Genomic DNA, 23,508 nt, shown 5'->3' on the forward strand with positions numbered 1-23,508 from the left:
ATAAAGGGCCCCATTACCTTCAGTAGCTTAGGGCCTCATCAAACCTAAATCCTGCCCTGTACGCAGCTACCATACTGGATCCAACATGGCTAATAATTTCAGTTTTGCTCCTGTTTTCAGGGATTGGGCAACTTCAAGATTCTGTGGCTTAGGGGAAATCAATTTGGAGTTGCTGCCTGATCTCATAATGATCTCAAAATGCAAGTAATTGTATGCAAAATAGCCCCACATACAGTGAAAAAGTGACAGTTATACAGTCATACCTCGGTTTAAGTACGCTTCGGTTTGAGTACTTTCAGTTTAAGTACTCCGCGGACCCATCTGGAACGGATGAATCCACTTTCCATTACTTTCAATGGGAAAGTTCGCTTCAGGTTAAGTACGCTTCAGGTGAAGTACAGACTTCCGGAACCAATTGTGTACTTAAACCAAGGTACCACTGTACACTAAAGTGTTTTAACTGATGAGCAAACACACTTGCATGAAAACAGCAATGAGGTCCTTTAATAGAAAGGACAACCTAACCATACTGAGGAATGGCTGAGCATACAGAGCTAGTCAAAATTCGTGACTAGGCAGGTGGAGTTTGTACCAAAAAAGAGAGAGGCTGTTTGTGGCTAATTCTACATAGATCTGTAGATTCGTCCTACAGATTCTATATGCCACCCATTCTCACTCCACCCCAAAAGCAATACATCCATTCCATCCAGCTGAATTGTGTGTCAGAGATACAGGCAGAATGTAAGGCAATGGTACTTCATCCACTCAAACGTAGCAGGAAACAAATGATGAATAAATGCTACCCCACATCTTTTTTGTCAGATCCCTGCAGGGATGGTGCCTACAGTGCATTAAAAGAGGTGAAAAGTCCTTCTGCTTTGCTTACTATGACCTCTTCTCAAGTTACCTAAAGTGCCTGATAGTTTAGAGCTATGGTGATACAAAGCAGTAATTTGAGCAATAGTGTCTCTTGCAAAAAAGCAACAACCCTAACCTGAGTACAAAATGCAGAGTCAGCCATCTGTTCCACACACCCAATAAAGCCTCTTAAAAATTCTGAACCAGAAATGAATGAGGTTTCTTTGTTTTTTTTATCAGAGAGCTCTGCAGGGTTATTGCTAACGCTAAAGACAAACGGATGTGGTCATGAGGAAATTCATATCATTTTGAGGGGGAGAGAATCTCACCAAGTGACTGATGATGCCTTTTAATGATGCCTATTCCAAAGATCTTCTGAGGAGAAGGAATGTTCCAGGTCTCTTGGAATCCAGCAACAAATTATGCTGTGGAGACAGTTGTCAAAGGTGACATAACCACTATCTGCTGTGGGCAATAGAACCATCAGTGCTTCATTCTCAAATAACATCTGTTCACCCAGAAAACTCATCTTCAATACTGTATGTCAAATGTTGTTATTCTCTTTACAGGGCCATTACAAGTCCATGGCTCAAGAGCATTGGCTACATGCTTCCAACCATGCACTTAAAGAAGAAATCCCGGAAACTTCCTTTTGCCTCCCAAGATTCTTTGGGAGGCAAATGTGCTTTAAATGTCTGGTTTGTATGCAGCCTCAACAATCTAGCGTTCAATGTAGATGCGGTGCTAGTCCTAGCAGAGAAAGGGAGAGAGATGGAGGCAGAGTTAAACAAGGAGAAGAATCTGTATTTATTTCATGTACAGTAAGGCACGGAGAACAGAGGCTTCACAAAATAGGTGGGTTTTAAAGAGGAATTTGAAGCAAGAAAGGTTGCATCACATTCTGGTAGATGCTTCCAGGCATAAGGGGCAGCAAGGGAGAAGGGCGGAGTAATTTAAGGGGGGAGAAGTTGCGTGTGGAGACCTTTTAACCACCCCCCGAAATAAATTCAGACCAGACTCAAATTTTAGGTTTGGTTTTTGGCAGAATGTAGGCCACAACTTTATTGATTACAAGCAAGTAAGTGGTTGCATAGGCTCTGGTTCGACTAGCTCCCTGCCCCCTTGCAGGTAGCGCTGACCCAGGGCACCAGCATAGGTCAGCCAAGGGTGAACACCTGGATAGGCGGAAAGCCGGGAACAGGCTATGTCCTCCACCCAGATGTCCCCCTGGACTCAGGCGTGGGCACAACCCCATCGCAGGGGTTGAGTCCTTGGATTCCTTTAACGGAATACCCTTCACATAGGGATGGCGAGAGCGTTCCCCCATCCCTATCACCTGAACCAGAGCCTATCCGCAACCTTACAAGTTGTGATGGTTTGCTACGCGGCAGGCGAAACCCAAGTGGCACCAGCCAATCAGCCAAGTGGGGAAAATTCCTGCCGTGCCCCTGTCCCAACGACAGGCGATACACGATGGCATGGCAAGGGCAAGCACAAAAGCCCTAAAAGTAGGGAGAGGTGGGTGGTTATCCTATCCTATCCTATCCTATCCTATCCTATCCTATCCTATCCTATCCTATCCTATCCTATCCTATCCTATCCTATCTTTGGACAGCAGATGGTGAAGTGGCAGAGCTATGGGCAGGAATGTAGTAGGATAGCCGAGCCACAGGGGGCTTTGAAGGCAAGGATGAGGAACAGTGGGGGGCTGGTGCCCTTTGAAACTGGTAGTGGCAGAAGACAGGAAGACCAACAGTAGGTGGGGCCAGAGCCAATGATGGGCAGAGCCAATTCATTCTCATTTCATCGCCATCTTCCTCCCTGCTGTGTTCTACAATACAGGGGTGTAATTTTTAAGAAATAAATGATTTTTTTTACTTGTGATAATAGGGTTGCAGCTTGCACTGGGTCTTCCTGGCTCTCCAGACTTTCCCTCCCACTTCCCCATCCTTGGGTCCTGGAAGCAGTGTGGAGATTGAAGGAAGTGTGTAATAAGTGAATCATGTGGGTAGCAATATTTTGGAAAGAGGCAAGAGAAGAATCATAGAACTGTAGAGTTGGAAAGGACCCCGAGGGTCATCTATTTCAACTCCTGCAATGCAGCAGGAATCCTGCCCACAGCTGTTCCTGGTTGGCTCGAACTACCAGCCTTCTGGTTAACAGACAGATGCACTGACTGAGCCACAGGCTGAGATATTTTCAGTCAACAGTAAGCCCCATAGCTCCCAAGTACTTGGATTTTTATTTATTTATTTTTAAATGAAAAGTAGACATTGTGTGAAATTGTAAACATGTAGTTACCGTAAATGCCTTGCTAATTATTTGTATTGCTGCATGTGAGCCTCTACTTGAACCTGCCCTGTTTTTTGTTTTTTAAAAAGCAAATGATTAATTCAAATTTATCTGATAACCTACACCAAGAGGAGCTAGAGACATTCGACTTTCTAGTTTGGACCCTTCCAATTATCTGATGCAACGGTAAGTCATATTCCCGATGGGCTTCTTAAGCCAGGGGATTTTCATAGTCAAGGTTAGCGTGTTCCCCTCCACTTCAGACTTCCTTTAATGAATATAACTGAATTTTAAACAGCAAATGCAATTAAAATCTGTCACTTTGTTAGATGAAGCGGTCAATAAGGGAAGCATCGGGCAACGCTGACTGTCCTTGATCCAAGAACATCAAAAGAAGATGCTTGGCTGTTTCATGAAACATGCAGACACATTGTTTTGGCCCCCTGTTGAAGGTGCCACCCAACATTTTCACTTCACAACCATCATTTACACATTTAATAGAGCTTGCTCCTTCCTGACCTTGAGAGAAATTTGCAGTTTTTTGTGGCCATTTTGTCCTCAAAAATTGTTTACTGTCGACTTGCGTTGGCCTCCTCAAGACCTCTTGTACCGCAGCCAGAATCCATGATAAAATGTGGTGTAATTTGCATCAGATATGTTGTCACTAATAAGCATAGCTGCCAAGTTTTCCCTTTTCTCACGAGGAAGCCTATTCAGCATAAGAGAATTTTCCTTTAAAAAAGGGAGAACTTGGCAGCTATGCTAATAAGCTTCCTGACCCCATATTACTATTAGCATTACAGTAACACTGATAATTACTGGCCCTACCCACAACTCAATGGAGAAAGGAATAGCGTGTCTCTAGGGAGAAATAGTTCTGTTGCAGCAGGGGGGTGCCTGCTGGGCCCAATTCCCCACCCACATTTGAAAAGAATTCAGAAGAGGAAATGGTAGACTCATAATGCCACAATGTGATGCAGTGGTTGGAGAGCTGGAGTGTGATCTGGGAGAGCAGGGTTCAGATCCCTCCTCCCAGCCATGATGTGGGTGGCGCTGTGGTCTAAATCACTGAGCCTCTTGGGCTTGCCGATCAGAAGGTTGGCGGTTCGAATCTCCGCAATGGCGTGAGCTCCCGTTGCTCTGTCCCAGCTCCTGCCAACCTAGCAGTTCAAAAGCATACCAGTGAAAGTAGATAAATAGGTACCACTGCGGCGGGAAGGTGAACGGCATTTCCGTGCGCTCTGGTTTCCGTCACGGTGCTCTGCTGCACCAGAAGTAGTTTAGTCATGTTGGCCGCATGACCTGGGAAGCTGTCTGCGGACAAATGCCAGCTACTTCGGCCTGAAAGCAAGATGAGCACCCCATAGTCGTCTTTGACTGGACTTAACTGTCCAGGGTGTCCTTTACCTTACCTTTTACCCAGCCATGAAGCTTGCTTGGTGACCTGGGGCCAATCACTGGTCACCTCTGGATTTTGTTGAACTACAATTTCCATTATCCCAGACCGCTGCTGCCCATCTGGTTGGGGCTGATGGGAGTTGTAGTTCAACAGCACCCGCAGGTTGGCTATCCCAGCCTAGTGTACCTCACAGGTTTGTTGTAAGGATAACCTGGCGAGCAAAGCAGAGAAAGCTATAGACTGCCTTGAGCTCTTTGAGAGGATGGATGGATGTAAACAAATATTACACTATTTCAAATACACTAATAAGTGACTTAGTAAGCATAATACAGTCATACCTCAGTTTAAGTACGCCTCGGTTTGAGTATTTTCAGTTTAAGTACTCCGCGGACCTGTCTGGAACGGATTAATCCACTTTCCATTACTTTCAATGGGAAAGTTTGCTTCAGGTTAAGTACGCTTCAGGTTAAGTACGGACTTCCGGAACCAATTACACTCATACCTCGGGTTAAGTACGCTTCAGGTTAAGTACGGACTTCCGGAACCAATTGTGTTTGTAAACCAAGGTACCACTGTAAAGAAATAAAGGGCAATGATGCTAACCTGTTTTTCTCTCTCACCCCATTTCCAATCTCTTTTAAATGCTACATCCTGCTTCTGCTGGAATGGTTCAGCTGAAAGCTCTCAAAAATCACCTTAAGGCATATTAAAATGTGCTCACAAAATGACACAGGAAGACTACCACTGGTCACCATTGATTTCACAAGTGCTAACCAATACGTGCCCCGTGACACTTGTCACACCGCATTCCAGTCAACCACAGAAGGTTTCGCCAGGCAGTGAAATTGTATTGTCATTTGAGAGCTGCACCATGCCCTCAAGAGTTGGGTCCCAGATACGGGAGACATGATCCTGCACCAAAGTACTCGCCTATGAAGGGAGGGTTGCAGATGCAGCAGTTTGAACCATTGCAAATGGGGCCACAATCCCTTCCTGATAGTTGTTCATTGGTATTTGGGAAAGAAGCAAGTGGTGAAGAAGGCAGCCGCTCTGTTGTGGTGAGATCAGCACAAGGAGACCGTGACCAGTTAAGTCCCTTTGTATTTTCTTATGCTATTTATGATTATCATCATTGCATCACAGGCTGAATCTGCTGGCCCTGTGGGATCTGCCTTCTGAGGTGGCCACCTCACTTTGTCTCAGGGGTGGGCCGGCCCTGCTTGGGAGATTACGCATAAGAGTGCAGTCACGTTGATCCTAATAAATTCGGTGTTATGCTATATACTGTTGCTCTTTGGTGTGTGGTTTGTGTGTATAATAAGCTGATCGATACTGTGGCTTGCAGTTTTGAACTCTCGAGGGGGGGGGGGAGGCGTGGATATGGGGACTGTTAAGATGAGCTCCTGCGCTTCAAAGTTTGCCACTACATCGCTGCATTCAAAGTATCAGTCCTCCTTCATAGTCTGTTAAGTGTTCTGCATCTACCCATACTGCTTAGCATTTTGTTGTCCACCTCCCACCCTATTTTATTTTTAAATGTAGATACCATAGTGGATGTACATTCATATGCTGAATTAATTCCACCAGTGTTAAAAAAAGAGAAAAAGCAGGGGGGTACTTCGGGAGACACTGGGTTAGAAACCAAAACAAACTCTCAAGGGTCATGCTTATTCTAAGGCCACAGAAGTATAAAATTGCTGCCTCATTTCCTAGCATTTCTTGGCAGCAAAGTGCAAAGAATAAACATTTGAAGGTTAGAGCTGTGAACATAGAGGGAAACACATCTCAGCTGCTCAGAACTGAAGATGCCGATCAGGGACTCTGCATAGCAGGCACCCAGCAACTGTGAATACCTCCAGCGTGTGTACAGTAGGATCGTAAGAGATACGGATCCTTGGATCGGAGGTTAGCAACTGAAATTATTGCCTCTGCTAGGTAGGCATCTAGATTTGCAGTTTAGTTGTAGAGCAGCAGCAGCTAGGCCAGGTAACACCATAGACCAGGCTTCTTCAACCTCGGCCCTCCAGATGTTTTGAGACTACAATTCCCATCATCCCTAACCACTGGTCCTGCTAGCTAGGGATCATGGGAGTTGTAGGCCAAAAAACACCTGCAGGGTCAAGGTCGAGGAAGCCTGCCATAGACTGTGTTTTATACAGTTGCCCATTTCCCCTGATTTTGGTCAGACATACATTTTCTTCTCTGGGCCAGTAATTGGGCATCAATTCGCAAGGTCTTGAAGGAAGACAAGGAGCCAGCTTTGGGTCTCCTCCAGATCTCCTTTTTATTGTTCATCCATGATTATTTGCACTCGTGATGCTATTGGTCGTGTGCGATCCTGCTTTCAACACCAACTGTGCCTCCAAAAGTTTGGGAGTGATGCATGGAAATGATCTGTTAGCATTGGGGGAGCATTTCAGAATACTGCAAAACAATTAACTCCATCACTAGTGCACTATGACAGCGTCAAGCACATGTTGCAGAATACAACATGTCTGGATGTTTTGGAGTTATGTTGGAAAATATGTGCAAAAGCCAATAAAAATTATATTATTATTTTAAAAAAAAACACGTCTGGATGTTTTAACAAAACACATCTGAGGCGGCCGTTGGATAAGACTCAAACATGGCTGAGAGCACCTGCCAGATAATTGAGCTTTTTGGAAAAAAATAACACTGGAAGACCCCAAAGATTCAGGAGATGGGCAGACTAGTAATGAATTTATGTCGCAAAGAAGATGAGTGGCTAAAAAGGAGGGAATTTTTATACATCCTTCAATGAACACTTGACACAGGAATTTGTTTCTGTGTAGATTGCCAGGTATGAACTAGGCAATCATGGACGAAACAAGAAACAATTCTCATGTTCAAAGATACTGGGTAAAATGTCACCATGATCAAGGGAACTGCTGCCAAACTGTACTCCAAGATTATTCAGTTGTTATCCAAGCAGGCGCAACTCCAAAGATTGTGAGTCTATTTGTAATTGAAAATGACTAGTGTGAAACAGGACCAAAGTGCCATTGGGGAAGTCAGCAGGGCAGTGCCTAACACCCACAAACACACCTGATGGCACCTGCGGAGACCAAGTAGTGGTGGTCAAGCAGTTAGGTTCCTGCATTTTTTCTTGCCTTATTTTTTGGGGGTGTTGTTGGGAAACACTCATGATTGCCGAGGGGGGAGCTCTGGCCTACCCACTCTAATGTGGGTTGATTCTGAACTATTGCATCTCAGCTTATTATTGCCTCTTCTCAGACAGAGAGCAACACCCGAGTATGTTGCATTGGGGAACCTCAGGACTTTCTCACCAGTTCTTCTTTGCACCCTTGAGTGGTTTGGCTTGACTGGATTTGTGTCATTGAACCGCGATAATGGCTCGTGCTTGCCTAGATACGAGATGGGAAAAGGTGTAGCGGTGTGTCTTGTGTGTAAAAACTTCACTTTGTGTGGGTGGAACGTGTTCTACCACACAAATAAAGCTAAGGGCTGCCCACCATTGTCCTGCCCACTTGGGCCACCACTGCCGTGTTGTGATGGCCGCACCCCTCTAAGATTGCCCGCAAAGCCCTTGGGTTCTGTACTGGAAGAAAGGCGGGATATAAAATGGTGAGAAGCAGGGAAAGGAGTTTTATAAGCAGAGATTGGGAACTGAGAGATGACGACTTAGTACCCCAAGTAGGATCTATTCCTACCAAAATGGAGTGGCAAGGTGTTAAAATAATTCACTAAATGAAGGCACCTGCTGAATCACAGGGTATTTTAGGTTAGGATTAGTAATAAAGCTGGGGAAACCAGATATCTATATATGACTTCTAATGACACCCCCTACCCACCCCTAGGTTAAGAAGTTAAGAACACTCAGAAAGATCCTACTTTAAAGCAATTTAAATGTTCCCTCCTAGAGTAGCCCAATTTGGTTTACCACTAAGAAGATTTAAATATAATTTGCACCTTTGTACAGAGGTGAAGATCAACTTAACACCTGACTTATCTTGCTTTGCAGCTAAGCCCAAAGGATACCCTGCTATTTTGGGAGTCTGCTTGATTCTGGTGGGAGCAGCGGTGAAAGATACAAGAGGATGTCAAGAATCTTGCAGAAATTATGAGAACTGTATTTCAACAAACATGATGTTAATTAAAGGTGCATTAAATTTTACATTCCAACCTTTGAATCAGGCTTCAAGATACACAATTTAAGTGTATAACAATGAAGAGGAAGACTATGGCTAGTTTTAATATTATATACTAAAGAGACTGGGGGGGGGAACTCCTCTTTACTGCTATTTTTTAAGGTTGTAAATGAACCTCTGATTAATGGGGAGGGACCCCAAAGGTAGGTGTGTGAAGCTGCCTTAGATTGGAAATAGCCAAGGCGACCTAGGATGCAATATAGCATGTTATTCATAATACTCTGTGCCACTTCCTTTGCCCGCATCAGATGTCACAGTGATTGATATAGGTGGGCAAACTCATCCACCTCTCCAAGTGGCTTGTGGGAAGTGGGGAACAAATCCATATTAAAATGGGCTTCAGTCATTCCCTCTCTCGTGGAGCTGCAGTTGTATGAGGAGGGCTTGAGTGCCTTAACTGAATTCTCAGCATCTTCACCCAAATATAAATGTTCACCAAACAATAAATTTCCAGGGAACTTTGAAGAAAGACAGGGTAGTTAAGTTTGTGATTTAGATCAGTCCAGGAGATGTTAGAAACTCTGTTTTCCCCACATATAGCTATTAGCAAAATTTAAATTCTGCATAAGATAGAAATAAACCTAACATGCAAAGGTTGGAGAAGTATTATATGTTGTTGCAAGTGTAGATGGCTATTTATATATACTGTATATATATTGCATTAAGCTTTCAACTGCATTCACAAGAAGTGCAGAATATATACCTCTTAAAAGAAATAATCCAATTCAGGTGGGTTCTTCCCCCCTCTATCCTATATAATAAAGTGCAAGTGTCTCTGCGTCCAGTCCCTGTGTCCGTGGGATTGCGCTTCTGCGCCCTGTGCCCCATGGACAGCCATTGGGACTTGGAGCACAGAGACGGAGCGCGTTGGCCGCCGCGTAAGGGAGCTCAGCCTCGCGGCATTTGGAGCAGCTCTCGCGAGAGAATCCAGAGTACGCATGAGATAGCCCCGTGCGAGCGAGCGAGTTCTGTCTCCATGCAGGCACACTTGCGAGGCCGTTTAATTCTCGCATGGACTTACTTCTAAGCGGCAGCGGCCGTTACAAGTGGTGGCGGGCAAGCAATGTCAGCTCTGCGCATGTCCCCGAGGTTGCTAGAGCAACAGGTCTGTTCTAGCACCCGTTAATTTAACGGGCTTCATGATACTAGTAAATATTATAAAACACACAATTGTGTTTCTTCAAAATTTTATTTCTATTTAAATTATGGGGCCAGCCAGATCTTCTAAGGAATGCATTCATCTGAAGAAATGAAATGCTTTTGTGGAAGTAGAATTACAATTGTATACATCTTTTTTGTTTAAAAACACTTCTCACATTAAATAACTTTTAGTAATATCTTTAAGCCTTCACACAGATAAGAAACCACTTCCAGTACAATAGTTTTTTTAATATGAATAGCACATCAAATGGTCTTAAATACAACTTTTTTTGAATGCCAACACTCCAAGGATTAATGTTTGAAAAAGTTAGAGCCACTTTCTCCCATGCCTAATAGTAGAGAAGCAAAACCAATATCCAAATCCATCTTTGAACTTCTTTATATATACACATACATAACTTTTTAGCATTTCTACATTTCCCCCCTAAAGTGGAAGCCTTATGCATAATGGAGAATAACTTGCCAAGTAATATTTTCCTCTTCTTAACTACGATTAACCAAAATATAAAAAAGGACAGAGTACTGAACTATAATATCATCTTGTGGCCAGTTTTGCCTGTCTATATAAATGATTTAATAAAGGCTTAATTATTACTTTTTCTTCTTTCAGTAGACATTATGAATCACTTTGCAAAGGACAGGTTATAACCACTAAAGGAAGCATGACAATGCTGAGATGTCCAATATTACTAGAATCCTATTTGCTGGATTTCCTTTCCTACTTCCTTCATGAAAGCTGTAAAAATTAGCTAAGATGTCAATCAGGAGATTAGTTTAATCATTTGTGAAATAATTTAACCAGAAAGAAGCTAGAAAGCAATAAATAATTTTAGAGCATTCTCATTCAGGTTCAATCATGCAGAATTTGAACTTCCATACTCCTAATCCATAAAGTTGGCTGGCTGGTTGTGATCTCAGTACTACTATTAAGATGAATAGATAGCATTTTGATAACATAGTTGAGATATATTTAGCAGATTTTTTTCGTTATGATCACAGTAACAAAAAGTGGTGCAACATCAGTCTTTTTTTAAAAAATAAATACTGATAGTTTGCAGCATTAACAAACAAGATATTGACACTAGGACAGTTATGAAATTATGGTTTTTGAAGTAAAGGGGAATTATTAAGTTATTTACCATCACAACTACCATACCGAATGTTAACTATATGAAAGGAATAGAGATTCTCTATGCACCCACAAGGAAAAACAAATTGATATTAATTTAGCATAATCTTTATAATTTTGCAATTGGCTGAACACAGCACTAATATAAATGGATAAGGCCGACATTGAAGAATATAGGTTAGTGGGTTCCAGAACTATATTTTAGTCTACCCTAACTGATGGCACCCCATTAAACCACTGAATACAGAAAAATTGGATTTTCTTCTTTTTAATGCTGCCGTATTTAAGAAATGTGAAATGAGCATTTCCATGTGATCCTAAGTATTCATTACAGATGAGCTTTCATTTTGCAAAACTCAGTATCAGGTAAAAGATACAGACTAATACATTAACATTCCTCTGCTGTACAAATTAAATCCTTTTTAAAGAAATGAGCAGCCTAGGAGTTATATACAAAAGAAACCAACAAGCATTGTTGAAATGAAATGCAAAGTGTCACTGCTAAGCTCTACTGTCTGAAATACCTTCAAAGTAAAATTAACAAAAACCCTTAGAATGTATTTCCAAGTCTACAACTCAATTTTCAAGAAAATCACACACACACACTCTCTCCAAACAAAAAACAAAAAACCTACAAAGCAGTGAAAGGCATATATACATTTTCCTTATGAACTCTGAGATTTCACTCTTTAGAAGATGCTATGTTTCAGTATCAGTTTTATTTGCAAGACAACTGTTCATCCCAGTAAGCTCACATTTCCCCTTTGATTACACATAAAGCACTGCACATTTTTTTAAAAAATCAAGGCATACAATCTTATACTATGGTGCCAAGTATGCACAGATAACATTGTGCTCGCATCTCATACAAGGTTAAGTGCAAACGTACGGATTGAATCAGATTTGCAAGCATGCACCCCGTCACTTAAACTACTCTAATACCTTCTTTTCCTATCCCAAACTATCTTCTATATGTTTGCTTTCATGAACCAACAATCTCCCCCCGCCCCCCAAACTTCTAAAAACAAGCAGTGTGCTTGAATTCAGACACAAATACCAAGAAAGTCCACATTGTGCAAGAAAGCAGCAGCTAGGTTTGTCAACTTGGACTAAAAAAAAGAGAGAAAAACAAACACTGTTCACTGAACAGCAGATTAGCAGTAATGTTCCTCATGAATTGATAAGAGTGCCTGATGCTGAATATCTAACAGCAAATGCTGAATTTGGATTTAATATTTTAGGGGTTTATAGGAGATTAAGCTTCTTGCTGTGCTGGTCTTTTCAAATCCCTGATCTGTTTAACTAAATAGGTCTTCTCATCGTTAAATTGTTCATCCTCGGTCCTGTCGTTCTGAAACTTGCTGAGGAACTCAATAAGTTTGGTCTGGTTCTTTAGGAGGATATCTAATATAGGCTGCGTCTTGTTAGGGTTGGCTACGAACACCTGCAATGAAAGAAGATGGTTAGTATGGGAAAAGTTCAGTTAATATATCAGAAAATATTAACTCTCAGAGGAAAATTACATTTATGTAAAGTATTAAATATGAGCCAAGTCTACAAGGTGCTAAAAGACCCATACCCTCCTGGAATTCATTAGTTTAACCTATTAATGGAACAAATGTTCCTAGATACTATTTTCAAAATGATTTAGTGCATTTGAATATGCATATTCGCAACCTGAGTAGCACCAAGCAAAACTGCTTAGAAAGGGTTGTGTTGAAAAATACTCATTAGTGCAATTAATGAAATAATTCATGCAGAAACTTTTGTCTGTCACAGAATATTAAAAACAAATATTACAAGCAGTATTAAATGGCTTCGTTTCAGAAAAAAATGTAGGGGATCTGGTTGCTTTAAAAATAGCTGCATCTGATATATTTATTTGAATGTTTTAGGGGAAAATGTTAAGCCAGTCTCAAAGATGGATTCAATTAATAAAATAAATTTGACTTCGAAACAGAATTTGCTTTGTACAACATACCCCAGCCACCCTTTCCTGTTATCCAATACTTCTCATTTAGTTATGTCGAGACATTCTGGTGTAGCATTAGATCAGTGTAAGATTAGATACCTTCTGTTTACATGAAGTCTTGAATACCATTATCAAACAACATTTAAAAGCTGTTTCTACCTTAAAGACATGAAAGGCTTCAAACTGAATGTTGCGACTCTTGTCTCGTAGAAGGTTCATCATAAGTTTGAGATTTTCAGGTTTACTGATGTATTTTGTCATAATTGTGAAGTTGTGCCTATCCAACAGTAGTTCACCAAGCAGCTAAAAAACAAGGGGGGAGGAAGGGAACTGGTGAAGTTTTCCATAAGGGCTATAAAACTAAATCAACCTTTTTGTTCTTTAGCCACAATGAGCTAGAATTTCTGGTATTATATTCTATTACAACTCTATCCTAGTGCTACCTAAACTATTATTGAGTCTGCATAATTTGGACGACTTCAGGAAAAACTGGATGCATTCCATTGTTATTTGTTGTATGTTGCAGGTAACACAGGAGAATATCTGCAAGCAATCTTGTGCCAAATTAAACCAGAGTTTAAATGATACTCTATGGGGAGTGTGGCCAACAAAATCCTGACAAGTCTTCTGACTTACAGCACAAGGAGAAAACACACTATGGCCATCTGTAAGACTTTGAGGACCTCAATGTGCTAGTCAAGTTCAGCATTGGTTATTATGGCAAAGCATGAGCTCTAGGGGGTGCATAAAGACTTGATCCTTGGGGTCATCCAGTATACCTAGAAATTTCTGCACTTTGAACTTCATGAGTGCAGAATATTAGATCATGGTTCGTTTTTATAGTGAAACTGTTGATATGAATCAAGGTTTGGGGAAAAGGTTGTGTATGTGTCCATGTGTATATTAATATATTGATATATTGATGAGGCACCTTAGGGAAAGAAATTTTCCAGGTTTTTACTCAACATTTGCAAAAATATGTGTGAAGTCTTGCAGTTATAGACCCTGTACTAACCATTAAATGTTAGAATATTGGTTTCCTAAAATATAACACCTCATGCTTCAAAACTTTCTCAACTGATCAGGAGACAACATAGAATGAATAGCTAGCTTGGTCCTACCTGCTGAAATTGTTCTTCATGATATTTTCTAATGTCAAACTAATTAAAGTCAGTAAGATCTCTCTACCTTAAGCGACTGTCGTTTTGTCACGTAGTTTTCTGAATGGAGTAACTTCTCGTATTCACTGAAGAACTGAATGGAGAAAGAAAGAAAAATCTAACTATCACAAGCACTCTGATTCCAAATGATTTCAATGAACTGGAAGCACAAATATAAAACACAGAAATAATGTAAGGATTTAAACATCTCAAGTGTTTTGCTACAATTTTTGTATGACCCAAGTGGAAAGGCTGAAGGAAATTTTCAGGCAATTCTTTTAGGCAACAACAGGACAAGGAACACAGCAGATTTACATTTCATTATCAGATGTGACCAGCAGATGGAGCACGGTTGTCACACATGCCCTTGTGATTATTATGGCACACCAAGGAAACAGGTTTCTTAATATACAATTTCATTCCCAGCGTTTGTAGAACTGTGCAGTTGCAACAGTTTGCTGTCAAACATTGAACTTGTATTGATATGGAAATAAGAATAAAAACTGAACAGATAGCAGTTGGGCAACATTGTGAAGGGACAGCTTGAAACTTCTGTTAGGATATAATTATCATTATTAAATAACAACATAATTAAAAATAAAAATGAAATGAAAGTACATACCCTATCATAATGCTGTTCCAAGAACTCTGCACTGAGCAACTTGTGCCTTGTTAGTAAGTCCTGAAAACAAGAGATTACACGGTTATTTAAATGGCATTTTCATTCCTACCTTATAGTTCAGGGTGCAACAGTTCTTCACTGTATCCCCCTTTCCCCCTGGTTGTTATATGCAGCCTTTTTCATATGCTTCTATGGTTTTCTTAAGCCACACTTTTAGAAATGACAATATTTCACTCTTTTCGCACAATTCCTCCTCAAATGGCAGCCAAGATGGACCTTAGTCATGTCAATTTAAATGGATCTATTTTGAACCACAGAGCCTAGGGCTTGCCGATCGGAAGGTCAGCAGTTTGAATCCCCACGACGATGAGCTCCTGTTGTTCGGTCCCAGCTCCTGCCCACCTAGCAATTCGAAAGCATGTCAAAGTGAAAGTAGATAAATAGGTACCACTCTGGCAGGAGGTAAGCGGCGTTTCCGTGCGCTGCTTGGTTTGCCAGAAGCGGCTTAGTCATGCTGGCCACATGACCCGGAAGCTGTCTGCGGACAAACGCCAGCTATAGAGCGAGATGAGCGCCGCAACCCCAGAGTCATCAGGGATAACTTTACCTTTACCTAACATTGATTACAATTCTCTATCTTTCAATGACAGAGGCCCTCACACTTTAATTCAATGTGGAACAATTAATTCACTTTGGCTTGCTTTTGAGCAGTACTCAATGTTCTGCCATTTTGTTTCAGGTCAGAAGTAGTGTTTTTTGGCTCTGGGAAAATGCTTTCCTTAAAAATCCTGCAGTATTGAAAATATTCACCTTTTCTGTTCTGTTTAGTGCTGATTACTTTATCATAACCATACTATGTAGTCTTCCTCAGTTATTTATATGGGTTACTACAGCCAATTATATATCATATAATGGAAGGAATTTTGTCTGTATGCTACATAGCCAGTTAGGTTTGACATGACTAAGGTCCATTACCGTATATTCCGGTGTATAAGACGACCCCCAACTTTACCAGTTTAAATGTAGAGTTTGGGATATACTCGCCGTATAAGAAATACAACCCAGCGTATAAGACGACCCCCGACTTTTGAGAATATTTTCCTGGGTTAAAAAGTAGTCTTATACGCAGGAATATACAGTAATTTTGATGGGTCTACTCTAAGTAGCAGTTGGATACAACCTACCACCTCTGTAGATATTTTGAAGTCACACAATTAATGTGAATTATGCAACAGTTTATATTTGCCTTCAGGAAGTTATGCAAGGCTCGTCTGTTCCTGCAGCCATTTAAAAAAATTAAAGGGTATTTTTTACTGCTGATATTGTTATGATTTAGTTAATGCTGTTCTATGGCTGCTAGCTGCTGATATTAGATTGTTGTAATGAGATTTTATATATTTGTTATCTGTTGTATGTTTTTCTGAAATTTCATGGGGAAGGTGTGAGATAGATAGAAAGATAGATAGATGATTGATAGATGTCAAAATTCAGAATGTGTTACCTTGAAAGTTGCAAAAGCATCTGAAGCGATGTCAAATGTTGACATTTCCACATATCTGAAGAAGTCGTAAAACTGTTCTGACCACAAGATTATTTTTGCCAGTGGTTCATGTCTGATGCACTCTCTTAACATGATTCCACAATTCAGAGCAATTTCTGGGGATTCGTAACTGCAAAGTGAGACATCAACGTAATTAACTCAGAAAGAAAAATATGATCACAGCAAACTTTTTACCTCCTTAAGAAGTTTCAGCAACTACTGTATATAATATTTATTAGTAAAATAAATTCTACAATTTCAGTGAAACTATTTTAACATTTTCTGTGCACCTCTTCAATAGCAACACTCTCACTAGGGTGGCATTGATGCTTTCTAATCTTGATAAGTAACCTAGGAATAGATATCTGCATTTTCAAAACACTTTAATAGTTCACCTATCTAAAACTACACTGGTCAATTTCCTATTAATTTTATATTCAATATTGTGCACCAGTTCAATTTTTTCAAATTGCCTGGCCATCAGGAAGATCTACCACAAATAGCAGAATTGCCATTTAATATACTGTTGCCAGGATACACCCAAAAGGTGTGGAGATCCCCTGGAACAATGTGAAGAGATACAGCAGCAATTGAACACTGCCAATATCCTTCCTCCTTTTGCATGCAGATTGGCTTTCCACTTGCACACAGTGATGAGAGTTAGATCTTGGCCTATGGAAATTCTAGATTAGTATTTTGCTCTTTCAATGGTTTACACTCTAATACCTTTGAAGAGATTGATGCAGCAACATTCACTAATACAAATATTGAACCTCCTCACCATCTATGTTTGTAGATTATATTGGCAAATATTTTTTAAAGATACTATGTTGTGGTGGTGGCAGCAGCAACAGCAAATAATGAAATAGCCAAGAAAGGATGCTGCGTGCATCTAGCCTGGGAGGTAGTTCAAAAGGATAGGTCTGCATTCCAGAGAAGGCGTTTGTCACGCCTTGTTTACCTTCTGATGCTAGAGGCATTTGGAGCAAGGCCTCTGCAGACAACCATAACATATATGCCCTTTGGTATGAGAGAAGGTGATTCTTCAGATAATTTGGCTCTGGTACAACTACTTTCCCCTCTCTATGACAGTCAGGTTCATAACCTCTAATGCTGCTAATCTACAAAGGCTTAGGTTGCAACAGAGGTCAGGAATACTTATTACAAACTTCATATGATTAGAAAGCTGTGTCCCTTTAGTCTTTCAGACCTAATGACCCTCATTCATGCCTTTAAAATGTACTGAACACAAAGCTGAATTTAATTGTTTGGAAGCTCCAAATAAAGTAGAAAGTGGTTTCAAAGCTTCCTCATGGAGATGGAATGTCAAGAGCATTTACACTGGTACTCCAGTATCTGCAAAGGCTTCTTACCATATTTGTGTTGGTTTGACAGGAAAAGCTCTCAATAATAGCTTGAACTTAAACTTACGTAGACTGCACCTTAGCTATTAAAGTGATCTTAACATTTAGTGGCAATTAATGCACTGTTACCTACACTTGGATGGGCAAGATTTGAATAAGGAAGTATAGCTTAATGTGTTCAGAACATATTGCTTGTTTGGGATTTCCTGCTGCATTCGGTGATGTACAGAGTAGATTGGTCTGGAAATGTGGCATGAATGTGGCCTCCCTAATATTTTAAGATTACTGTATCTATCTTCCTAGTTAAGGAACACAGCATCTCGTTCTGACAACATCAAGCTATTAATGCATGCAAAACTAAGCACCTCAAAAATATGCTATACTGCTTTCCCCCAAGAACTAGCTTGTGAAAGAAAGGAAAACAGAAGCTACCCTAAACATTTGGCCAAATGCAACTGAGATCATCATCATCAGGATAAATAATAGCAAAGAAAAATAACTGGGTTCTGTCGTGTGAAAGGCTTCCAAAGTGTTTTAAGGTTGGCAAGCTCTCAATTAACTGTCTTCATAGGTTGTTTTTTTTTTAAAGGAAGAGATGTCATTTCCTTAAGTACGGAAGAAAACAATCTCAAATATCCCTCTGTTTCAAACAGCACCAACACTAACATTATGCATTAATTTGGTGTAAAGTGACACATTTGTTTCATTGTTAGAACGTTAAAAAAAACAAGCATGGTGCTTCAATGAAACAATGCAATTAATATAAGAAGAGGAAACAGCAATATGGCAGGGAGTGCACATAATGAATCAGCCTTTGTCTGGGCAAGCCTGAGCAAACGGTGTATCATAACTACAAGGATATGGATTGTGTATCACAAACCACAGGATGAATTGTGGAGCATGACTTCAGTTTGAAGTTCTGCTCTGTGAACAAAAGGTACATGGCCAAGTGTCTTGACCCAGTTTGCAGAGTCAGATAATTCTATGTGCAAAACTGCTGCCAAACTGCGATCCTATAGGGAAACTTTAAGGTGAACATTTCTAAACAAAAAGGCTCAGTTATCGCATAGCACTAAGGCAAACTATGGCTTAGTACCGTGTTTCCCCTTTTTTAAGACACCGTCTAATACCTTTTTTTTACTCAAAAAAAAACACACAGTGTCTTATTTTCAGGGGATGTCTTGTACCTTAAGGCCTCCTCGGAGGGGCCAGGCCGCTGGCTTGGGGTGCGACTGGGCGCTCTGCGCGGCGCGGTAGCAGCCGCCGGTTCCAGGCACCAAGCCGCTGGCTCGGCGCTCCTCGGCCGGGCAAAAAAAAAAAGAAGAGGAGGAGGCCAGGCCACTGCACTCCGCCCAGCGCTGCAGGGCGCTCCGAGTGATCGGCGCTGCGGAGCGCTCCGCTCTGCAGCTGCCGGTTCCAGTGGCGGGGCGGCAGGCCTCCTCGGGCTGGCAAAAAAAGAGAGAGGCCAGGCTGCTGCCTCGGGCGCTCTGCGTGCTCACTGCTGCAGCAGCAGCCGGTTCCAGGCCCCTCTGGCTGGCTGGGGCGCTTGGCGGTCTCACTCTACACGGCATGGAGGTATGCCTTCTTTTCGGGGTGTGTCTTATATTTCACTAATGCTAAAAAATGCTGCCATGGCTTACTTTCTGACTACATATTAAAAAAGGGGAAACACGGTATGAAGGCATGATAGGGAGATTGTGACTGCATCATTCCCCCTGTGGTCTTGCTACTGTTTAAAAATATAATGACTGAACACTCCTGTAGGTTCCTTGTTGTGATGTCAAAGTATGTCCTTTTAAAAAGGTTAGTCACTTCTATGCTAAGCCAAACCATGCCTTAAGTCACAGCAGTGGGGACCAGAAGAGTAGAAAAATTGCTGCAATCTCCTTTCCAGTAGCCCACACATTTGTGCTAAGCCATGGTATGGCTTAGCATTAAGTGTGAACCAGGTCAAATACAACTTAGGAAAGAAGGGTAGGCACCAAATGCAAGAAGAAAAGGGGAGATGACCTCAAAGGAACACAGGTGATTTGCTGTCCAATGTGTTTTAAATATTAGTTACGGTACTCCCTTGGAAGAGTAATGATTCAATTCATTCAAAGAGAAACCAAACATGTAATTCGCATCATTTCTGAATGTGTGAGCTTCAAACACAGTGTCTCCAATGCCCTTTAAGGTCTCTTCCACATACAGTCAGCGGTCACTTTCATAATTTTGGCTGAATTTTTCTAGCAAAGACCTATGACCATGCAAGCAACTTCAGCAATCTGCTTTTCACAGCTCAGTTCGACTTCCAATCACTGATAGTGTACGTGACTGAAGAGAGCAGGAGAAAGAGGAGGTGTGACCTACTCTTAAGCGGGAAGTACAGCAGTTTACGTTTGTTTATACAACATACTATACGCACCCTTTTAACAGCATGAACAGTATATTTTGCTGAGTGCAGATGTATTCAACTGTGGGGGTTCTTGTACCAATTTGCCTCCTCAGAATGTTGTTGAATATCTGAGCCACATCCTTTTTGCCCTGCCAAAAACACAAGCCATACAGCATATAGAATCAGTGGTGAATATAAAAAGGGATAACATGAAGAGACCATAACTTCATGCCTTTAAAGCTGCAAACTGAATTGCCCAAGACTTGCACTTACTAATGCCCAAGAATTCCCAAAGCATTATGACGCCAATTTTAATATACAAAGCACAGTTTAACCAATGACACAAGTTTAGGAGTTATGGTTTTATTTAGTCCTAGACTAAAATTTATCACAGAGTTATATATATCACTGGTTGCTGCTAGGAATCCCCCTTATCCAGTCATGATTTGTGTACTTTAAGAATGAAACCAAACTACCATACCTGAAATTTTCATCCCATGTGAAGTTTGACTTAATCTGTGACGTACTCTTAGCAGATAAACTTCATGTTCTGAATTGACTATTAGGCATTAGAAAATGGGACGGTATCTTGTTTCATGAACCTCAACATGAGTTACACTTGTGTCCATGACTACTCCTTTCTTTATATCAATTTCCTTAGAACAGCTAATTCATTTGCTTGTAGTTAGTAGATATTACTGTAAGTAGCAGGGAAAAGGCCACAAGCAATGCCTTAAAATATTTATCTAGGAAGATCATGTTGTTGACAGATGTTGCTTTCTTTGTTAATTCAAGGTGGTTTAAACCAGGGTAACCAACATATTGTTGAACTACAATTCCCATTAGCACCAGCCAACATGGCCAATGGTAAGGGATGATGGAAGCTGTAGTTCAACAACACTTGGAGGCAGTGTGTTGGTTACCTTCGCTTTCAATGTTACTCTGAGTATATGGGAGCCATTTTACTATGAGCAGCTCCCATGCAGCTGGGGCAACAGCTAAGAGTCTCAAACAATATGGGTGAGAACAATCACATGGACTCAAACTGGAGAAATGGCATCCAGCCAAGGAAGAAGTGCTGTTATCATGGAAAGAGAGCCATGCCACCAGTAGCTGTCTGTAGACATTATCCACACCAAATGGAAGCTGCAAAGGGGGTGGGGGTGGGGAGAGTGCTTGAAGCTTTCTGCCCACCCACCTGCACGAATTGTTGGATGTTGAACTGCTGAATATAAATGTTAAGTATTTACAAGACAAATGATTTTCTAAATTCCAATTCCATTGTAAGCTGGCCCAAAGCAGCACCAGAGCTCTTTGTTCCGGCAATGAGTAGGACAGTGTTTCTGGAAGTGGCCTCACCCAAACCCCACATATCACAACAGTCAAGCGTCATTCACCAGCTCAGCCAATTTTGCCTAGGGTCTCATTATTCTTTCCGGACTTGCCATTAGTAACAGTATTTCCTTGTTAGCCGCATAATGAACTTGGTGATGGTTCACAATAATGCACAATTACATCATTGTTTGAACTATTTACCACTTCCAATGATGTAACTTTGTCACTATGATGATAAACACACGTCCTTCACGGGCAGAGGTGAAGACTAAAAGCTACTAGTACTGACCCAAGCAGAAGAAGGCATTTAACAAACGGTTTTCAAAAGAAACCAAGAAAAAAAATCACTCCAGTAGTTGAATTAACTCCCTGTGGGCATTTGTTTTAATAGATATGAAAGGTATTTTGTGGTCCATACATGACACCCTGAAGATCTGTCTGCCCACAAACCACTGGGCATCCACTGAAGAAGAGCAAAGGCACACCTCAAACCTAGAACACCTAATATCCCTTCCATAAGCAAACAATACCTCTGGAAAGTAATTATGTTTATGATTAGTGGACTGGATGAGAGCCAACAAGCTGAAGCTTATTGTAGGTAAGATTGAGGCACTGTTAGGGGATGGATGGGAGGTGGCCTGCTCTTGGTGGGGTTACACTGCCTCTGAAGGAGCAGGTATGCAGCTTAGGGGTACTTCTGGATCCATTCCTATCACAGGAGGTGCAAAGTGCTTTCCAACAGTTTGGCTGGTGGCCCAGCTGCACACCTATCTGGACAGGGGTAGCCTAACTTCTGTTGTCTATGCTCTGCTAATCTCTAGGTTAAATTACTACAATGCGTTATATGTGGCGCTGCCTGTGAAGACAGTTCAGAAACTTCAGAGGGCACAGAATTCAGCAGCAAGATGGTCTGAGCACATAATGCCAATTTTGGGCCTGACAGCATTGGCCGCCAATTGGTTTCAAGGCCCAATTTTAAGTGATGGTTTTGACCTATAAAGCCTTAAACAGCTCAGGACTGCAATACTTCAAGACCACATCTCCCCATATGAACAGACCCTGACCTTGTGAGCATCATCATTATTTTGCTATTATGCTTTGAATTTTGTGTTTTTATTTTGTATTTTTGTATTGTAAAAAGCCCTTTGGAATATAAATTTAATAAACAAAAACAATTTATACCCCTCCTTTTCCTCAAAACCTGGACTCAAGGGAGACTTAAAAAATTAAAATGAAACAACAAACAAACAAAAAACTCTTGCTATGCTAGACCAGGGTTTCTCAGTAAGCATATATGGAAAAGGCAACCTCAAAGGACAGTACAGAAATAACTGGTTAACAGAATGAATGTAGTTTAAGAAAGTCATTTGTTTAAAGAGAAATAAGATTTTTTAGCATGAGTGTTTTCTAGAACTTTATACAATGTAATTTTGACTTTAAAATTTCCCTTAATAGATCACAAGGATCTAGTTTTATAAGACATCACAGTGGCTTTGTGGACTTCCTGATTAATCTATTCTGGAATGCACCTCCAAGGGAAAAATATCATTCATAACAGTGTCAGGTATGACAATAAGCAGAAGAGACCAGAGAGAGTTGACATTCCAAAGTAAATTCATCATACCAGGATCCATTTAAAGGGCAAACAACTCTGTTTCACAGAGAATTAAAAGGAAAATATGTTACTTCTTGGAATACCAGAAGCCTTTATCCAGCTTACATTCATGCACTATTCAGATAATCAAAATGACAACAGAGTTGTCACCTCATAATGGAAAAATTATGATTAACATTAAGTACCAATAAGCATAGCTAACGTGCCTTGACCAAAATCTAGCAATCCTTTGCAGCCACAAAGGTTCCAAATGCACACATGCAGATACACCACCTGCAGGATTTTTGTTGTAATGCCATTAAAAAAGGAGCCATTTTGCTCAAGTAAAACATTACAATGCATATACAGCTTCTCCTTTCACAGAAATTACTGCTGAAATTTCACTCTCCCCAGATCACCAGGCTCAATATTGCCTCTCTACAAAAATCTGCAGGCATGTGATGAGCTGGGTGTCCCCCTCCCTCTACAAAGTTTGTCTCATTTAGAATCATGAA

General features: G+C 40.9%; 1 protein-coding gene across 2 annotated transcripts in view; it reads right to left on the reverse strand.

Moving 5' to 3' along the window:
• Positions 1-10,107: 10,107 nt before the first annotated feature.
• CAB39 (calcium binding protein 39) overlaps positions 10,108-23,508 on the reverse strand; it is a 52,470-nt gene continuing 39,069 nt past the window's right edge. For both annotated transcript variants that reach the window (XM_035132872.3, XM_035132873.3), the window contains exons 4-9: positions 20,095-20,213; positions 16,285-16,453; positions 14,784-14,843; positions 14,190-14,255; positions 13,161-13,304; positions 10,108-12,473 (exon numbers count right to left, since the gene is read on the reverse strand). In XM_035132872.3, coding sequence (XP_034988763.1) covers positions 12,285-12,473; positions 13,161-13,304; positions 14,190-14,255; positions 14,784-14,843; positions 16,285-16,453; positions 20,095-20,213 — 747 coding nt within the window. In that variant the 3' untranslated portion in view covers positions 10,108-12,284. The remainder of the gene's footprint in view (positions 12,474-13,160; positions 13,305-14,189; positions 14,256-14,783; positions 14,844-16,284; positions 16,454-20,094; positions 20,214-23,508) is intronic.

Source organism: Zootoca vivipara, chromosome 5, assembly GCF_965207765.1.
Source record: "Zootoca vivipara chromosome 5, rZooViv2.hap1.1, whole genome shotgun sequence".
In the NCBI taxonomy this organism is placed as follows: domain Eukaryota; kingdom Metazoa; phylum Chordata; class Lepidosauria; order Squamata; family Lacertidae; genus Zootoca; species Zootoca vivipara.